The sequence below is a fragment of the Xyrauchen texanus genome, chromosome 13, assembly GCF_025860055.1.
Source record: "Xyrauchen texanus isolate HMW12.3.18 chromosome 13, RBS_HiC_50CHRs, whole genome shotgun sequence".
Taxonomy (NCBI): domain Eukaryota; kingdom Metazoa; phylum Chordata; class Actinopteri; order Cypriniformes; family Catostomidae; genus Xyrauchen; species Xyrauchen texanus.
Window position 1 is genome coordinate 8,004,322 of NC_068288.1, and position 17,906 is coordinate 8,022,227.

A 17,906-nucleotide genomic window follows, 5' to 3' on the forward strand; every position below is an offset into this window, starting at 1 on the left:
ACCATTCAGATGTGAATTGAGAATGCCTCTCAAATTCCTGAATTTGAATTGAGGAAGCAAGTAGGATGTGTGAGAGATCAGCCAAGCTTGATTCCACCCTCCACTCAACGATCACTCTCCCCGGATGACTAATCACACACACCTGTTCACTATTAGCAACCTCATCAATTACTTCATCAACCAGCTCATAAAAACACTCACCGTGATTCCAGTCCTTGTCAAGCTTCCAACAGGAACAGACCGTTTCCTCCCGTACCCTGAGAACCCTGAATACCTGAGTATTCCGCTTCCTTACCTGACTCAATACTAACCCGTTGCATTGTTGTTCTGCCATCTCCAGATCTCCCATCCGATCAGTCCTAGAAGAAGGAATGGATTAACGAACTGAGACTGAGGATTATGCCACGATTGAAGTTATCTGGTTTAACTGTTGTTCTCCGTACATCCAGCGATCTTCACCAAACCTGCACCTGAAAACTCACCTTATACTCACCTTGCACGATTACCACCTAAAATAAAGCTGTGTTTGGATTCACTTACCTCTGCCTCCTTGTTTATATCCTGACAGAAGGCTTGACCCACACTGCCAGTGAATCCAAACAACCCGAAGACTGCACTTCCGCAAACCCCGCTTCCTCTCTGGTGTACGTCGCCAACTCCGCTTCAAGACCAGCGCTCTTCTCAGGTCGGGTGGAATATTGCAACGGATTCTTGCTGCAATCCTCGCTCATCCTTGAACAACAACCTCAATTGTATCCTACAAAAGGATCAAAGATCTCCATTATGGACCCAACAGTTCGGCTCTTGGCTCTCAGTCAGGGGAATCAACCCCTGGAGGCTTTTGTCGTGGAATTTTGTGCCCTGGCAGATCAGGTCGACTTCAATGAGGTAGCCCTTAAAGATATTTTTCGTTATGGGCTAAATGAGCCAACTTCTTATATGCCTGGTGGTCGCTGTTCCCTCAGCCTGGTTCAATATATTGACCTCGCCCTACTGTTCGCTGGTCCTGCGTTCACCATGGGGGAGGTGGACACCGAGCCAGTGTTCCACAACATAGCCAGCAAACAAACCCCCACACCAGTCAATTCCCTTGAGCCTGCACAGTCCACTTCATCTGCCCGGAGGAGAAAGAGAAGACGGGCTTCCGTATCCCAGCCCACGCCTGCCCCGGTCTGCGAGCCAGAGCCCACGCCTGCCCCGGTCAGCGATCCTGAGCCTTTGCCAGCCACGGCCAGCGTGCCTGAAGCCACGCCGACCAGGAACAGCGTTCCAGCGTCGCCAGTCGCATCAGCCCGGAGGAAGAGGAGAAGGGGAAAGGTCTCTGCCCTCAAGCCTCCGCCTGCCGCAACCCTGTGCCCAAAACCCCCCCCTTGGCTCTGCCCTCAGCGCCCAGAAAACCCAAACTGGCGCATACCACGGTAACCCAGCCAGCGCCAGCAGCCGTGACCGTCCCGGAGCCAGCGCCAGCAGCCGTGACCGTCCCGGAGCCAGCGCCAGCAGCCGTGACCGTCCCGGAGCCAGCGCCAGCAGCCGTGACCGTCCCAGAGCCAGCGCCAGCAGCCGTGACCGTCCCAGAGCCAGCGCCTGTAGCCTCGACCGTCCCGGAGCCAACGCCTGCAGCCTCGGTCGGCCCCATGACCATGCTCCCTGTTGGCCGAAAGAGAAAGAAGGAAGAGGGCGCCTTCTCCCCAGTCTCTACCTACCTCTGCTCCGCCCTCAGAGCCTTCCACGGCTCTGCCTGCCTCTGCTCCGCCTCCCGAGCTTTCCAGAGCTCCGCCTCCCGAGCTTTCCAGAGCTCCGCCTCCCGAGCCTCCCAGGGCTCCTCCTCCGAGCTTTCCAGAGCTCCTCCTCCCGAGCCTTCCAGGGCTCCGCCTCTCAAGCCTCTCGAGCCTTCCAGGGCTCCGCCTCTCAGGTCACTCGAGCCTTTCACGGCTCCACCTCCTGAGCCTCCTACGGCTCTGCGCTCAGAGACCCCAGAGCCTTCTAGGGCTCCGCCTCCCGAGCCTCCTACGGCTCCGCCCCTAGGGGTCCCCACGGCGCCACCTTCCTCGGCGCCACCTCCAGAGCCTTCCAGGCATCCGCCTTTAAAGCCTCCCACGGCTCTGCCTCCTGAGCCTCCCACGGCTCTGCCTCCTGAGCCTCCCACGGCTCTACCTCCTGAGCCTCCCACGGCTCTGCCTCCTGAGCCTCCAGAGCCTTCCTCAGCTTCGTCTCCAGAGCCCCTTGCAGCTCCACCCCCAGGGTCTCCGGCGGCCTTGCCCGCGCCTCCTTTGGCGCCACCACCCAAGTCTTCGTCTGCTCCGTCTCAGAAGTCCTCCTTGGCTCCGCCAGCTCCCCTAGTGGCCACTCTTCCTCCCAGGCCCCTTGAACCAGCCCTAGCCCTATGGCCACCCCCTAGGTTACCTAAACCTGTCCCTGTCCTGGAGCCACATCCCAGGCCCCCTAGACCTGTCCCTGTCCGATGGACACCTCCCAGGTCCCCTGAACCGGCCTTTGCCTTGTGGCCAGCTCCCGGGCCACCCAAACCTGTCCCCTTAGTGTGGCCTTCTCCCAGGCCTCCTGACCCTGTTCCCATCCTGTGGCCTCCTCCTGACCCAGTCCCTGTCCAGTGGCCTCCTCCTGACCCTGTTCCCGACCTGTGGCCTCCTCCTGACCCAGTCCCTGCCCCATGGCTGCCTCTCAGACCTCCTGACCCAGTCCCCGTCCTGTGGTCACCTTCCAAGCCCCCTGATCCAGTCCCTGTCCCACAGTCGCCTTTCAGGCCCCCTGACCCAGTCTCTGCCCTATGGCTGCTTCCCGGACCTCAACCCAGTCACCTACCAACTTCGCCTGCCTGCTCAGTACCGCATCCACCCCACGACGTGGGGGTCCAAGGTTCGCTGGCGCGGACTCTGGAGGGGGGGTACTGTGAGATCAGCCAAGCTTGATTCCACCCTCCACTCAACGATCACTCTCCCCAGATGACTAATCACACACACCTGTTCACTATTAGCAACCTCATCAATTACTTCATCAACCAGCTCATAAAAACACTCACCGTGATTCTAGTCCTTGTCAAGCTTCCAACAGGAACAGACCGTTTCCTCCCGTACCCTGAGAACCCTGAATACCTGAGTATTCCGCTTCCTTACCTGACTCAATACTAACCCGTTGCATTGTTGTTCTGCCATCTCCAGATCTCCCATCCGATCAGTCCTAGAAGAAGGAATGGATTAACGAACTGAGACTGAGGATTATGCCACGATTGAAGTTATCTGGTTTACCTGATGTTCTCCGTACATCCAGCGATCTTCACCAAACCTACACCTGAAAACTCACCTTGCACGATTACCACCTAAAATAAAGCTGTGTTTGGATTCACTTACCTCTGCCTCCTTGTTTATATCCTGACAGGATGGAGAATTTTAATTTAAATTTTAACTACTGTTTAGGAAGAAGAATTCAAATGGAATGAAATTCATAAATTCAACTATTGTAATACTTTACACAACACATGGTCTATTTCAAGAAACATCAGGTGATATTAATAATAATTGAAATGAGACTTGAACTTTATGGGTTTATTCAACATGTCAGGGAATAAATAAGCATTATTTGTCCAAATTAGTGATATCTGAATTTATAGTCACAAAATGTTATCAACCGGATGGGCCCTTGTTACATATCTAGGTTTGGAATGCAGAAGTAAACGATAATGGAAGACCACAGCAAATTTATATTTTACTAAAAATCACTATTATGCCTTCACAGCTTTTCAAAATAATAATAAATAAAAGAAAGCGGTGGATTATAGCAGTCAGATGAGAGAAAGATGCCAAATTATCTGTCATTCCCTCAGCAGCTGTATTAGAAGCCTCATCGCAGCTGTGGTAGCAACTTTTTTTTAACTTATTCCAGGGTTATGTAGGCTGAATGCAAAGTATCAAGTTATAAATTTAGAGTAATTTCAAAATTGCAAGACTGAACCACATCATGACATTCTGTAAGAAGGGTCCATTTCTTTGAATTTCAATTCAGTAAATGTCTCTCCCTGCTTTTTATTCCATTTCAGCTTCCACATCAGTTCTAAATTTGTTAAATTTTTCCCCAACCCTGGTTAGGCACATTTCCCCAACAATAAATTAGACTCACACTTTTTCATTTTTTCTTTCTTTTTTGAAAGGCGATTGTTATTTATAGTCAATTTGACCCCAGCAAAAACACTGTTTTACATAGGTGCTAGCACATATGCTGATTTTGGGGAAACAAATAAGTTGATATTTTAGCTTAAAGAGCTTTACAGAAGTAGACTGTTGGTTTAGAGATTCCAATGAGCAGGACTGAAGGGAAATGTTAAAAAGGTACTCTTGCAAAGTTAGCAGTTTGGGTGGGATACTGAATCAACAGGGAGAGAATTTTATGGCATATAAAATGAGAGTGAGAGTGGATTAAAAAAATTGAATCTAGAATTTGAATCTAAATCCTGGATAAAACAAATTATGGTCACAGACTCTGGAGTCTTTTTATAGAGATTGGTTACCTCCTTGACATGTGCACAAGGTAAATGCTCAGATGGAGTGTACTGTATATAAAGTAGCAGAAGAATATAAGTTGTAAAATATTAATATTGGACCCTCTGTAGTCATGGAGGTTGTGCCACCATGGATTTTCCCAGCAGTTATTACTCTGGTTAAAAATAAAGAAATACATGATGGGAATGTCTGTCATTTTGTGGAGGGACACAAAAGTACTAACTATTATTCATTCATGCAGATATTTACAGATGGATCTAAGGATCCAGATACTTCAAATACTGGTATTGGTGGGCTCTATTTTCATGAGTGTCCAAAGTGCAATTGGCCATGGTTTGGAGTGCTTGCGCTATCTGTGAGTGTATGAGCACAAACTGTGAGTATATTGTATATAAGTCTAAATTCAGTTCTTACATTTGTAATTTAGAGATTCCACAGGAAGGTGGTAATAAAGTCCACGTCCAAACTCTGAAAATACAGTGGAACATCAAATTATGTCCCTGATGATCGGAGTTGTAGCTATTTTCCAAGCATATAAAAGGAGCGTGTCGCTGTATGTGCACAAAAGAACGTAGGTCCACATTACTATTATTCTAATTCATTACATCCAGTCCATTTACACTACCAACTTCTTATAAATGTGCTGTCTTTGTTTATATCACTGGTGCTTAACAGGGGGTGGACTATATAACTTAGGCTCATATAGAAAAGAAGATGTATTAGATTGCGACTGGGACATAGGTTTCTATGCTACGTTGTTTCTGATGGGAGACACAACTTCGGTCAATGATTTTATTGTGAAGAAATGGAAACAGTTGAACATATTATTGTGCAGTGCAGACAATTTGCACAGGAAAGGAAGGTACCAACAATTTATGTAATATTGAAGAAGGGACATGTTCATTGGAATGGCTATTAGGGGATGGATTGAGGAATATAGATGTATTCTGGCTAAATGAGCGCATATGATTAAGTAATGAAGTGTAATTTGGACATAAGTAATGATTGATAAATATTAATGTAGCCTACATGCATACCGAAATGACAAGATTTGGGTAATGGTGCTGAACACGTAGCAGCCTAGACCTCTCATTTGGATCAGATTTTTTCTTCCTATGCAAAAGACCTTTTCGTTGAAACACCTGACACACACATAAATTCTACTCCACTATCATATCTGGCACAACTTTTAATGCATGTGTCACCTTTGCAGTTTAAATACACTATAACTGTTACACTTTAACAGAGCACTTTAAATTATTAGGATTTATTATGAATAAATAGACGTAGCTAAGGAATTCTGGGCCCCTTGAAAGAAAATTGATGTTGGCCCCTCAACCCATGTCTTATATCCGATCAAGGGTGCTATATACCTATATATGTATATATATATATATATATATATATATATATATATATATATATATATATATATATATATATCCATAATACTCACATTGTGTACAATTTAGAGATTTATATTATTGAATGGTTGTTTGATTTAAGTTTCTTTTTTTTATAGCATATCAGGCTATAAATGGGATAAAATACATATGAGGATAAAACAGTTGCTTTGCCAAAGTTTGCAAGGTTTCAGGCATTGTGTCTTGATAAAAGGTTTGCAAAAAACGCAATTGTCTGGCACGTGACTTATTGGCTTAACATGTCACTTGTGAGTAAGCCAATTTGCTAACAGATAACAAGTCAAAGAACCTATATCAGCTTGTGCCAAATAGAGTTGCATGACTGAACTTTGGTCATTACTTATTATTGAAGTATATTGTTAAAATATTAAAATATAATATGCGAAACATTAGGGTTTGTGACAAATGGATGGCATGCTTTTTTTCATACAGTATGTCTTAGAAAAAAATGCCCTTATTAAAAGCCCTTGGAAATCAATTTCAGGCTGGAAAATATTGCCCCTTAAAAAAAAAAAAAATTATACTAATTTCTGACCCTGATTCATACTCCCATTCTGCCTGACTATGAAAGCAGCAATGGCAGCAATCCAGCTCCAATTCAATTCCTGAATTTGCACTGAATTTGAATTGAGGTAGCAAAAAGTATGTAGAATTGCAATTTGTATTTAAGGAAGTAGAATTCCCCGCGACCCGACTTCGGATAAGCGGTTGAAGATGGATGGATGGATGGATGGAAGTAGAATTAAAATGGAATGAAATAAAAAGAAATTATTAAGACCATTTTTATGTTGTTGTTTTTTTATAATACATTTGACTTTTCAGTATATCATGAAACATGTTAAATTATTATCATATGCATAACAAACAGGATATTTCCAGAAATATTACATTGTAAACAATGTTCTTATATCAAGTAAACAGTGCTGAAAAACATTGAAAGAATTACTTTATTATTGTAGTTTTTTGGTGCAAGTGATTCATCTCAATGTAGCTTTTAAATTACAACATACTTAAGATATTTTTTTAAGTTCAACAAACAGGCACAGCAGCGAGTTAGATTGATGCATTCATTTATTTGAGTTCAAATTGACCTACACAAAATGTTGATGTGATTCAGATCCATTTACCCTCTTCCAGGCATGCACTGGTGCATGAATAATATGGTTCCATTGTTTGGCCATTTGCATGCTATTTACATTATTGTTGTTCATTTTGTCACAGTAGGTAACTGGTTTTATGATGTCAGGATAAGTTTCTCTAATAAAATGATCAATTTGTTGATTGTTAAATTTTTCGTGTTTTATGTACCAAGTGCAGAAGTCTGTGCATGCCATTTTAAAATACTTTCAAAAATAGTGTTCATGTGATGAGTAAAAACGTGATATTATTACTTTAAGACAGCAAGCACATCATTCTACATGAAAGATATGATTATAGGGATGTGCATGAGATGCTCAGAATATTGAAACGTTTAGTTATCCTGTAGTAATCATAATTAAGTTGACAGAGTTTAAGGTATTTTTAATTTGAAAGTTACTTAATTTAAACATGTACAACTAATATGTTAAATGGAAAGTTGAAATTTTAAGTTAATTTAAGTTAACTTATAATGAAGTAGATTAATTCAACTTAAAAAAGCAATGCAGACTTATTTGCATTTCTTTATATTCTACAAACATATAACTTTTTCTAATATTAATAATCAATAATAATGTAATAAAATGTAATAATGTTTCAAATGCCATGTATGGAAATTTGTATTTCATATATTTCACTATATTTAATATATTTTAATTTTATGGACCATGATGGAAGAACACTTAATTTCCAGAAATGCGCTCAATCTATTTAACAATCATATAATCTACTAAAAATATAAACCATTTCTGGTTGCGTACAGCAAAAACTAAAATCTGTTGATGGCTATTTACATTTTTGTTTTTTGAGAAAAAAAAAATATTTCTATAAGTAAAACAAAATAGGGAATAAATAGGCATACTTGATAAAAAAATAACATGTCTTGGACTAATGAAATTGTGTATTGTGACTGTAAATTCCACTTCCTATCATTCAAATTCAATTTCCTGTGGGGCGTGGCTAATTAAATTCAAATTCCAATTTATGAATTGAAAGGGAGTTAATTCTGTAATTCTGAATTTTGCACAACTTTGGTACAGGGTAGCAAGGCCTTGTTTTAGCAAACTATCATCTGGAACACTTACCTAAGCTTGTGTTTCATTCCACATATCGCTTTCCTTGTCTTTCCAGTTCGACCTATGAGCTGCTTCCTCAACTCTTATGGTAACATTTTATTTCATGACACTTATTTTTTTACATAAAATGAAGACCAGAATTAGAATGCCTTTGGTATGTATTAAGGGACATTTTATCTTACCTACACTTGCAAAATGATGACAATATTTCTAAATGAGATTTGCAAATGTTAAATAGACAGAACACAACAGGCTAAGTAAACACATGGATCATACATTAAGATGCTTTCATATCTCTTTGAAGATCATTAGACATTGAAATGTGAAGCCAGTGGGGTATCAGTTATTTTCACATAGGTCCACTAAACAACATGTGTAGAATGAACTGACATTAGGGTCTATTTCATGTCCAGGTCATTTGGCCTGTAGTTGAAGGGTATTTACAAAATGAACAAAAAACAAATCACAGGTGACAGAATAATCACAAGGGTTGGTTACAAACATTTTTATTAGGCAAACGATTTGTGCAGATTTATTTCAGTCAGCACTGCAGTAAAGACACTGATGACAACCCAAAATAGAGACACAAACTAAAAAAAAAGCACAATGAACAATAACTTTAAAAGCTGAAGACATTTTCATGGTACATTTTCTAAAGTTTGCTCTGCTGTATCACAATGCAAGAGTACACCTGTAATCAGTATCACAAGACGGCACAAAACACACAGATGAATAAAAAAACACATTTGTGGGGAAATGCTTATGACAAAACACACAGATGAATAAAAAAACACATTTGTGGGGAAATGCCTATGAGGAACAGTTCACAAAATCTAAATTCTCTCATCATTTACTCACCCTTATGCCATTACGTGTATGACTTCTTGCCTCGCTGCCCTATCAGTCAATGACTCAACAGACAGCGTTGCATACAAAGGTACCTCCAGAAACTGGTTTTGGACAGGCTACTGAGGCAGCATAACGTCACATCGTTGCTAGGATACAGCAACCGTTTAACGCCATCTGGTGTCCACTAAAAGTAACGCATCTGCTTCATTCAAAACAATCCAACCACAATGGTCTGATAATCTAGAATAAAATCAAGAGTTTTGGCAATACCCAATTGTATATTTAATAACGAAAATACTACTTTCTCGATATAAATGTAATAAGTTCGAAAAAGTGAATAAAAACATACATTTATACACAAATTGGATATCAACTGTCTCTTCGGATGACTTTTTTCTTCTTCAGCTCTACAGATCCACATGCAGATTTAATAGACAACGAAGGATGCATCTATGCTGCCTTCAAAAATCGATCAGATGAAGGTATCTCAGTAGAAGACACGAACATTGAATTCGGACGTGCATTGGTCCCTTCCTGTCTCTGTATACAGCCTCCGGAGGCAGCATTTTGCTGGCTTTGGACGCAGCCTTTCTTTCATCTGCTGAACTCAAATAAAGATTTTTAGAAGAATTTCTTAGCTCTTTTAATCCATACAATGCAAGTGAATGGGTGCCAGAATTTTGAAGCTTCAAAAATCACATTAATCAGCATAAAAGTGATCCATAACAATGCATTGGTTAAATCTATGTCTTCAGAAGCAACATGGTGTGGGTGAGAAACATCAATATTTAAGTCCATTTTTGACTATAAATTCTCCTCCCTGCTCAGTCAATCTCCAATTTAACTTCTTGTGTTTTTGGTGATTCACATTCTTCATGCATATCACCACCTATTGGGCAGCGGGGGGAACATTTTGGCAAAAGAGGATTACATTTATCTGTTTCTCACCCACACCTATCACATCACTTCTGAAGACATGGATTTAAAGTCATATGGATTACTTTTATGATGCCTTTATTTGCTTTTTGGAGCTTCAAAATTTGAACACCATTCACTTGCATTGATTGTATTGACCTACAGAGATGATAAATTCTTCTAAAAATCTTCATTTGTTTTCAGCAGAAGGAAGGAAGTCATACACATCTGGGATGGCATGAGGGTGAGTAAATGATGAAATAATTTGTATTTTTAGAGGAACTTTTCGTTTAAACTAAATCCCGAATAAAACAAAGTATGGTTAGAGACTTTTTTTATAGAGTTTTTAAAAGATACAAATTTTGGATACATCCTAGTCTTCGTGCTTCCAGTTCCGGGAGGTGGCGATGATGCTCCAAATAGTGGTGGCCAATCGCTTGTACACACATAAGAAGAAGTCACAGGCAACGGGCATGTCCGGTTCAGTCCCCACAACAAACATGGCGAATCACAGTCGTTGTTTACAAGTCTGTCTTCTCGCTTTGAGAACTTATTTCAACATTCAACGTAATTTACTTCAACGTCTATGTTCAGTTCAAAGAGCATGTCACAAGCAGCGTCTTCGCACAAGGCGACAGGTAACGTTTTTAATGTTTTACAGAGTTTCCACGCGCCCTGGAAAACCTGAAATGTATGCAGTTTTCAGTCGTAGAAAAGCAGTGGAAAGTGTCAAAAGGTAAACGTTCTGGAAAATATGATTAGGCTGTATGTTTATAGTGTTCTCTTTTATTTCTAGGAAAAATGGATAACCGTTTACAACCTTTATTTAATCACTTTATGATTTTGCCTAATGATCTGTTAAGCATAATTAGTGTTTTTTAATTATTATAAAATATGTCGAATTTATTTAAACATATAGTTACGTTCGCTTTATATCTACATGAACTTCTCATCAGTTTAGCATAATATAATCTTTATTAAATATATAGATTACATGCTCAATACAGCATTTTTGACATAATATTATTGATTACCTCAAACAAGAAGATCATTTTGATTTCTCCTCTTAATCTATATACAGCTGTGGAAAAAATTAAGAGACCACTGCAACATTATCGGTTTCTCTGGATTTACTATTTATAGGTATGCTTGAGTAAAATGAAATTTTAATTGTTTTATTCTATAAACTACTGACAACTTTTCTCCCAAATTCCAAATAAATATATTGTCATTTACAGCATTTATTAGCAGGAAATGACAACTGGTTAAAATAACAAAAAAGATGGCGTGTTTGCAGACATAGAATAATGCAAAGAAAACAAGTTCATATTCATTTTTAAACACAATACTAATGTTTTAACTTAGGAAGAGTTCAGAAAACAGTAATTGGTGGAATAAACTTTTTTTCTTTTTATAGTCATTTCCAATTGTATACCTGCCGTGATGCCGTAAACCCTAAAACGTCTGTAAAACAATGATTTAAACAACTTTACAGCTCAAAGCCATTAGTTGACTAGTTGTCACACGTTTATTATATTATTTTAATTACTTATATTGGGGGGCATCAGAAATGGTTTGAGTTCCAGGGCTGAGAAAGAATGTTATAAGTAACATTGCTAACACTGTTCAACATTACAGAGAAATGCTAAACCGTAATAATGCGCTTTTAAAATATAAATTGTACAACTGCATGCATGAAGTGAGCATCAGCAACACCGGCAAAAGCGGTAATGATTATGAATGTGTTGGAAAAACCAGCTAGGAGACTGCCTTATCATTTTGTTAATTTATAGAGAGAAATGCACATTAAGGTTGTGCCGACAGACGATGATCTCAGGGATCGATGATGGTCAGAGTGATCACCAATATCTGATGCCTTTGAAGATGTCAAGAAAATATTTGGCTCATTTTCCCATTAATGTATAAAGTAATTATTATCAAATTAATATTACAAATACTTTTCCCGTAGCCACACAGACACTCGCTTGAAGAAACACTTTATTATATTATTAAGAACAGGTGACAGAAAAGTTGTCTATGCGCATGTGTGACGCTCTGTTTGTACGGCGGTGTGCAGTCTCGTTGAACACGTGCATGTAAAAGGTTCTCACTGTTTCTTGGTCTCTGTCGTCTTTTTTTTTTTTTTGCAAGAACAGTATCGTATATGAGTGTACTGCAAATGAAAATGAACGAAAATTCACTGATCCCTCAGCCCGGGTGCTGCTGATTTAATTGGATATTGCTATATATATATATATATATATCGTGAAGGAGGGAACAAAACAAATGTATTCACACACATAAAATGTTTTCCCAGACAACGAAATACCCGACCGTTAGAGAATGCACAGATGAAGTAGGTTAGTTTCCAAAGAGATGTTGCCCTTCATAACTGTTGTAAAGCCATCTTTCAAAAAGTTGAACAACACACATTTTAATTGCACTTCATTTTTTTCCATTTTCAGTTGAATTTTTTGTTAAAATAAAATAAAAATTGCTTTAATGTGTAGGCTTAACCCTGCTTAACGAAAATTACCACCTAGCGTCTAACCAGTGGTAATACTGTTGTTCTTCAGTTTCCTGTTGAGGTTTATTTTATTTTTTTCTGCAACCAACCAACCAACCAATAAAAACTTGGTGGACCAAGACTCTTCTCATCGACTAACGTTTGGTCGACTATTAAAATGATAAGCTTCACATTTCTGCCTTTTAAACACTCCAAATCTTGGCCACATTCACTTTCATTCCAAGTGTCACCTGGATTTTTGCCTCTTTATTTTTAGAAAAGAAGATATGAGTCCATAATTTTTTTTATGCTAATCAACATTATGCCACAAATTATGTTGAGTTATTTTCATGCTATTAGACAATGTGTTCATCTGAATTGAAAAATCCACTGATTCTCTTCACAGATAGCCCTGGTTATCATGAATAGACGGGCATCTGTTGTTTGGACACATCCCCAAATGCAAAATTGGTGGGATACCGTTGTACCAGAATTCAGTCCGAAGCAGTTCATCCAGAACTTTAAAGTCTCGCGGGGGTCTTTTGACTACATCTACTGTCGTCTCAAGCATGCAATGGAAAGAAGGAACACTAATTTCCGCTTGTGTATACCTGTAAGAAAGCGAATCGCCATTGCCCTCTGGAAGCTGGCCACAGGCAACGAGTACAAAAGCGCAAGTCAACTTTTTGGTGTAGGCGTCAGCACTGTGTTCAACTGTGTGCAAGACTTTTGCAACGGCATAATTAAAGTTCTCCTGCCTGTACACATAAAATTCCCAGATTCTAGAAAGCTGGTGGAGATGGCAGATTGTTTTGAAGATCGCTGGAAGGTACCACAATGTGTTGGTGTGATAGACGGAAGCCACATCCCAATAATAGCACCTGAAGAGAATCCTCGAGACTATTTTAACAAAAAAGGGTGGCATTCAATAGTGATTCAAGCTGTAGTGGATGGGGAAGGGCTTTTTTGGGATTTGTGTGTTGGCAATCCTGGGAGTATACATGACGCAGGGATCCTAAAGCATTCTCAGCTGTGGAACATGTTGAAAGATGGACAACTGATGAGCCAAAACAAAGTAAATATCTCCGGCCATAATGTTGGACACTACCTGATTGGAGACTCTGCATACCCCTTGCAAAACTGGCTCATGAAGCCATTTTCAGGCACATTGACCCCACAGCAGTGCAGGTACAATTTCAGGTTGAGACCTGCAAGGTCTGTTGTGGACAAGAGTTTTGGGAGGCTAAAGGCACGATGGAGTTGTCTTTTAAAAAGGAATGACTGTAAGCTGGAGCTGATAAAGAAGATGGTAATGACCTGCTGTGTGCTACACAATATCTGTGAGGAGAATGGAGATGACTTCAGTGAGGACCTTCCAGCCATGTATGTGAACATGCAGCCCCCTATCCAGGCATTATCTGAGCATGGACAACCAGAAGGAACTGATGTACGATCTGCATTGTTGGACTACTTTAACAGACAGAAATAGTGAGATTATTTGAGCACCAGTACCTTTTTTTTAACTTGTTGTTTTTTGTTTTGGTTTTTCACTACTTCTTACTTTCCTATTTCAAACCTGCTAACTTGTACACATTTTGACATCAGTACACTGGTACGATTTGTCACTTTACGCAAAAAGCTGGTGATGCCTTTGTTTTCAATTGTGCACGTGCAGTACTCAAGTCTAACAGCAAGAGGCAGGAACGTCTAGCCTGCCGAAAAGTAGAAGAAGAAGAAGAGTTCTAGGTCCTCGTGGTGGCGTAGTGACTTGTCTCAATCTGGGTGGCGAAGGACGAATCTCAGTTGCCTCTGCGTCTGAGAGTGTCAATACGCGCATCTTATCAGGTGGCTTGTTGAGCACGTTACCGTGGAGACCTAGTGTGATGGAGGCTCACGCTATTCTCCACGGCATCCACACACAACTCGCCACGCACCCCACTGAGAACGAGAACCATATTATAGCGACCATGTGGAGGTTAACCCAACGTGACTCTACCAACCCTAGCAACTGGGCCAAATGGTTGCTTAGGAAGCCTGACTGGAGTCACTCAGCTCGCCCTGGATTCGAACTTGTGACTCCAGGTGTGGTCAGCGTCTTTACATGCTGAGCTACCCAGGCCCCTCTTGTGACCATGTTTAAGCTAAGGAAGCCAGCACCTTATACAAAACCTGTCCATCCCATATTCCATGTTCATATGAAAGTCTGTGTAAAGATGACGTTAGACAAAGTTTGCTACTGAGATTTGATTTTCTTTATCACTTTTATTATGAATCTTTCTTTTATCATAAGATATTACCTACAGAGCAATACAATTTAATTACAGTATACACCTATATGGTGTCATGCTGTGATGTAGAACAGTTGATAAAAGTAGTTCATATTAACATTACACTTGCTAGACATATTGGTCAGTGCCTATATTGTAGGCTTTCTTTTATCATAAAATATCAACTACAGAGCAATATAATTTAATTACAGTATATGCCTAGCGGAAAAATGAATAGGCTTTAAATTAAAATAATAATGTTCTTGACAATCTGGGAGCGTAGTGGGATTATGAAAAATAATACATTTTTATTTTTATTACATGTACTTTTTTGTGTTTATCACTGTCTTGTTGTTGTATTTGTGCACTGGAAGCTTCTGTCAACAAGAAAATTTAAGTGTACTTGGCAATTAAATTCAATCTGATTGTAATCATTTTCTAGATATATGAATACAAGACCATAATATAAAATAGGTAAAGTATATTGCTTATCCAATATCATATAGCCAAAGCCCATAACTGTAAAATAAAATTAATAATATTCTTAAAAGAAGATGGTGGTGGGTTTAAGTAAATGATGGCCTAACGAAATTAGACATTACATCATTCTATGTTGGGGGCTGGCCCTCAACCTCCGATCCAACAAGTCCCAGATGTGCTCAATGGGATTGAGATCTTCGCTGGCCATGGCAGAACACTGACATTCACTGGCACAACCTTGAGGCGGATGGGCTACAACAGCAGAAGACCCCACCGGGTACCACTCATCTCCACTACAAATAGGAAAAAGAGGCTACAATTTGCAAGAGCTCACCAAAATTGGACCGTTGAAGACTGGAAAACTGTTGCCTGGTCTGATGAGTCTCGATTTCTGTTGAGACATTCAGATGGTAGTGTCAGAATTTGGCGTAAACCGAATGAGAACATGGATCCATCATGCCTTGTTACCACTGTGCAGGCTGGTGGTGGTGGTGTAATGGTGTGGGGGATGTTTTCTTGGCACACTTTAGGCCCCTTAGTGCCAATTTGGCATCGTTTAAATGCAACGGCCTACCTGAGCATTGTTTCTGACCATGTCCATCCCTTTATGGCCACCATGTACCCATCCTCTGATGGCTACTTCCAGCAGGATAATGCACCATGTCACAAAGCTCGAATCATTTAAAATTGGTTTCTTGAACATGACAATGAGTTCACTGTAATAAAATGGCCCCCACAGTCACCAGATCTCAACCCAATAGAGCATCTTTGGGATGTGGTGGAAAGGGAGCTTCGTGCCCTGGATGTGCATCCCACAAATCTCCATCAACTGCAAGATGCTATCCTATCAATATGGGCCAACATTTCTAAAGAATGCTTTCAGCACCTTGTTGAATCAATGCCACGTAGAATTAAGGCAGTTCTGAAGGCGAAAGGGGGTCAAAAACAGTATTAGTATGGTGTTCCTAATAATCCTTTAGGTGAGTGTATATGCTACCTGTCAAAAGTTTTGAAGCACACTCATTCTTATATTATTTTCTTCACATTATTGAATAATAGTAAAGTCATCAAAACTATGGAATAACATAAATGGAACTATGACAATTATGTTGTGACTAAACAAAATCCAAAATAAATCAAAACTATGTTATATTTTAGCACCTTCAAAGAAGTCACCCTTTGCCTAGAATTTGCAGACATGTACTCTTGACATTTTCTCAACCAACTTCTTGAGATATCACCCTGGGATGCTTTTTAAACAGTATTGAAGGCGCTCCCATCTATGTTGGGCACTTATTGGCTGCTTTATTATTTGGTCCAAGTCATCAATTTTAAAAAAATGTAAAATGAAATAAAATTAATATGGTGGCGCACAGTTATATTTTTGTCTACAAAACTAATTTCAAACATTTAAGCATGTGCCTTCAGATCAAAAGATATTTAAGATCATGAGAAACATTTCAGTCAAATGTTTCAAAATGTTGGACTGGTAGTCTATTTATACTTTGGTATATAGGCTGTTTTTGAAATTACCCCCCTTAGAAGTCACAAGCACTTCCAATAGGAATACATTTCCTTTCCCAACTTTTGGTTGTGAAAGGGTTAAATTTGTATAGTTCATATATATTCCCAGGCTGAGATTAACTTCCATCTGGTTTTCACCATGTGGGGTTATTAATTAATTCATACACTTGAAGACATGTCTTTAATAAATCACCCTCCTGTGATTTACAATTCTTTATCAAGTGTTTATACCTCAATTCGAAAATTCTGAAGAAATGGTGTTCGCACACCCGCTTGTATAGGCCAACAGCGCGCTTAAAGGGCACAAACACCATTGCCAATCTCAGGTTTACCATTATTGTACAAGGGGTGCAACTAAGCCATCAGAAGTATTTCCCCATAGCAACTCTCACAATGTCTCGTTCCCTTCATCTCAGGGAACCGAGGTTACATGTGTAACTGGAGACATTTTCCCAGTCCACACTACCCATTGAATACAGTGTTTTCAAATGTGTATCCACTTGGGAGAGTTTTCAAAAATATCACTTTTCGCTGGACAAAAACTCCATCTCAGTGTGGATGACAGACCAAAACGTAGAGAAAAAGATGTTTTCAAATGTATCTGGATTAATGTGGATGTAGTCTAAAGATGTCTGGTAAGACGTGTGCTACATCCATCAAGATGCAGAACAAGCTGTATGACGGATAAATGCTAAGAGACATGACAAGTGTGAGTGTGTTAATCAAAAAAAAAAAAATGAAAAGATGGTTTTGATTAACTAAAAAATACAACGTTGGTTCGGATTTAGCAAAATGGTCACCAAAGTTATCTGGTTCTAATGGTTCCTTTATTGTGGTCGATGAACCTTCATTGAATGCAAATTTAAATTTTTCCATGCATGGGCTTGCACTGGACGTGTCATGAAGATGGCACTAGCGTGAATAAGGTCTATGGGACAGCTATATTGACAAGGACAGAGCTTGGGAACCTACATTTCGAAGTATTTAGGAGGGAAATACAGAAAACAACTACAAACTCTGCTATTCCTCCTACAAACAGCAAAGATTCAAGCCAGTGTACTTTGTAGATGGGGAAAGGTTTTGGGGAGGGCAACAGCCAAAAATGTGTCATGTCTGTGGTTGCTGCTTTAGTTTCATGTGGTAGTCGTAGTAAGCTGGCCGTGATCTCTTTATGACAAGTGGTTACAGGGGAGGGGCTTGGTGACATCAGCCAAAAA

The 17,906-nt window shown here is 40.0% G+C and overlaps 1 protein-coding gene across 3 annotated transcripts; it reads left to right on the plus strand.

The window, feature by feature from the left end:
• Nucleotides 1–10,380: 10,380 nt before the first annotated feature.
• On the plus strand, nucleotides 10,381–17,773 carry zgc:113227 (uncharacterized protein LOC541506 homolog). Of its 3 annotated transcripts, XM_052140838.1 has the most exons (3): nucleotides 10,381–10,479; nucleotides 10,574–10,648; nucleotides 12,825–17,773. In XM_052140838.1, exon 3 carries the CDS (start codon nucleotides 12,840–12,842, stop codon nucleotides 13,905–13,907), a length of 1,068 nt encoding a protein of 355 aa, XP_051996798.1. In that variant the 5' UTR covers nucleotides 10,381–10,479; nucleotides 10,574–10,648; nucleotides 12,825–12,839; the 3' UTR covers nucleotides 13,908–17,773. The 3 variants fall into 3 exon arrangements, with proteins under 3 accessions (XP_051996798.1, XP_051996796.1, XP_051996795.1); XM_052140836.1 differs by having other exon boundaries at nucleotides 10,394–10,648; XM_052140835.1 differs by lacking the exon at nucleotides 10,574–10,648 and having other exon boundaries at nucleotides 10,394–10,550.
• Nucleotides 17,774–17,906: the final 133 nt, after the last annotated feature.

Coding starts and splice junctions, on each gene's coding strand:
- zgc:113227 (XM_052140835.1), top strand. CDS start 10,413: ATGGCGAATCACAGTCGTTGTTTACAAGTCTGTCTTCTCGCTTTGAGA. Junction 10,551..12,824: donor GTCTTCGCACAAGGCGACAG/GTAACGTTTTTA, acceptor TTCTCTTCACAG/ATAGCCCTGGTTATCATGAA.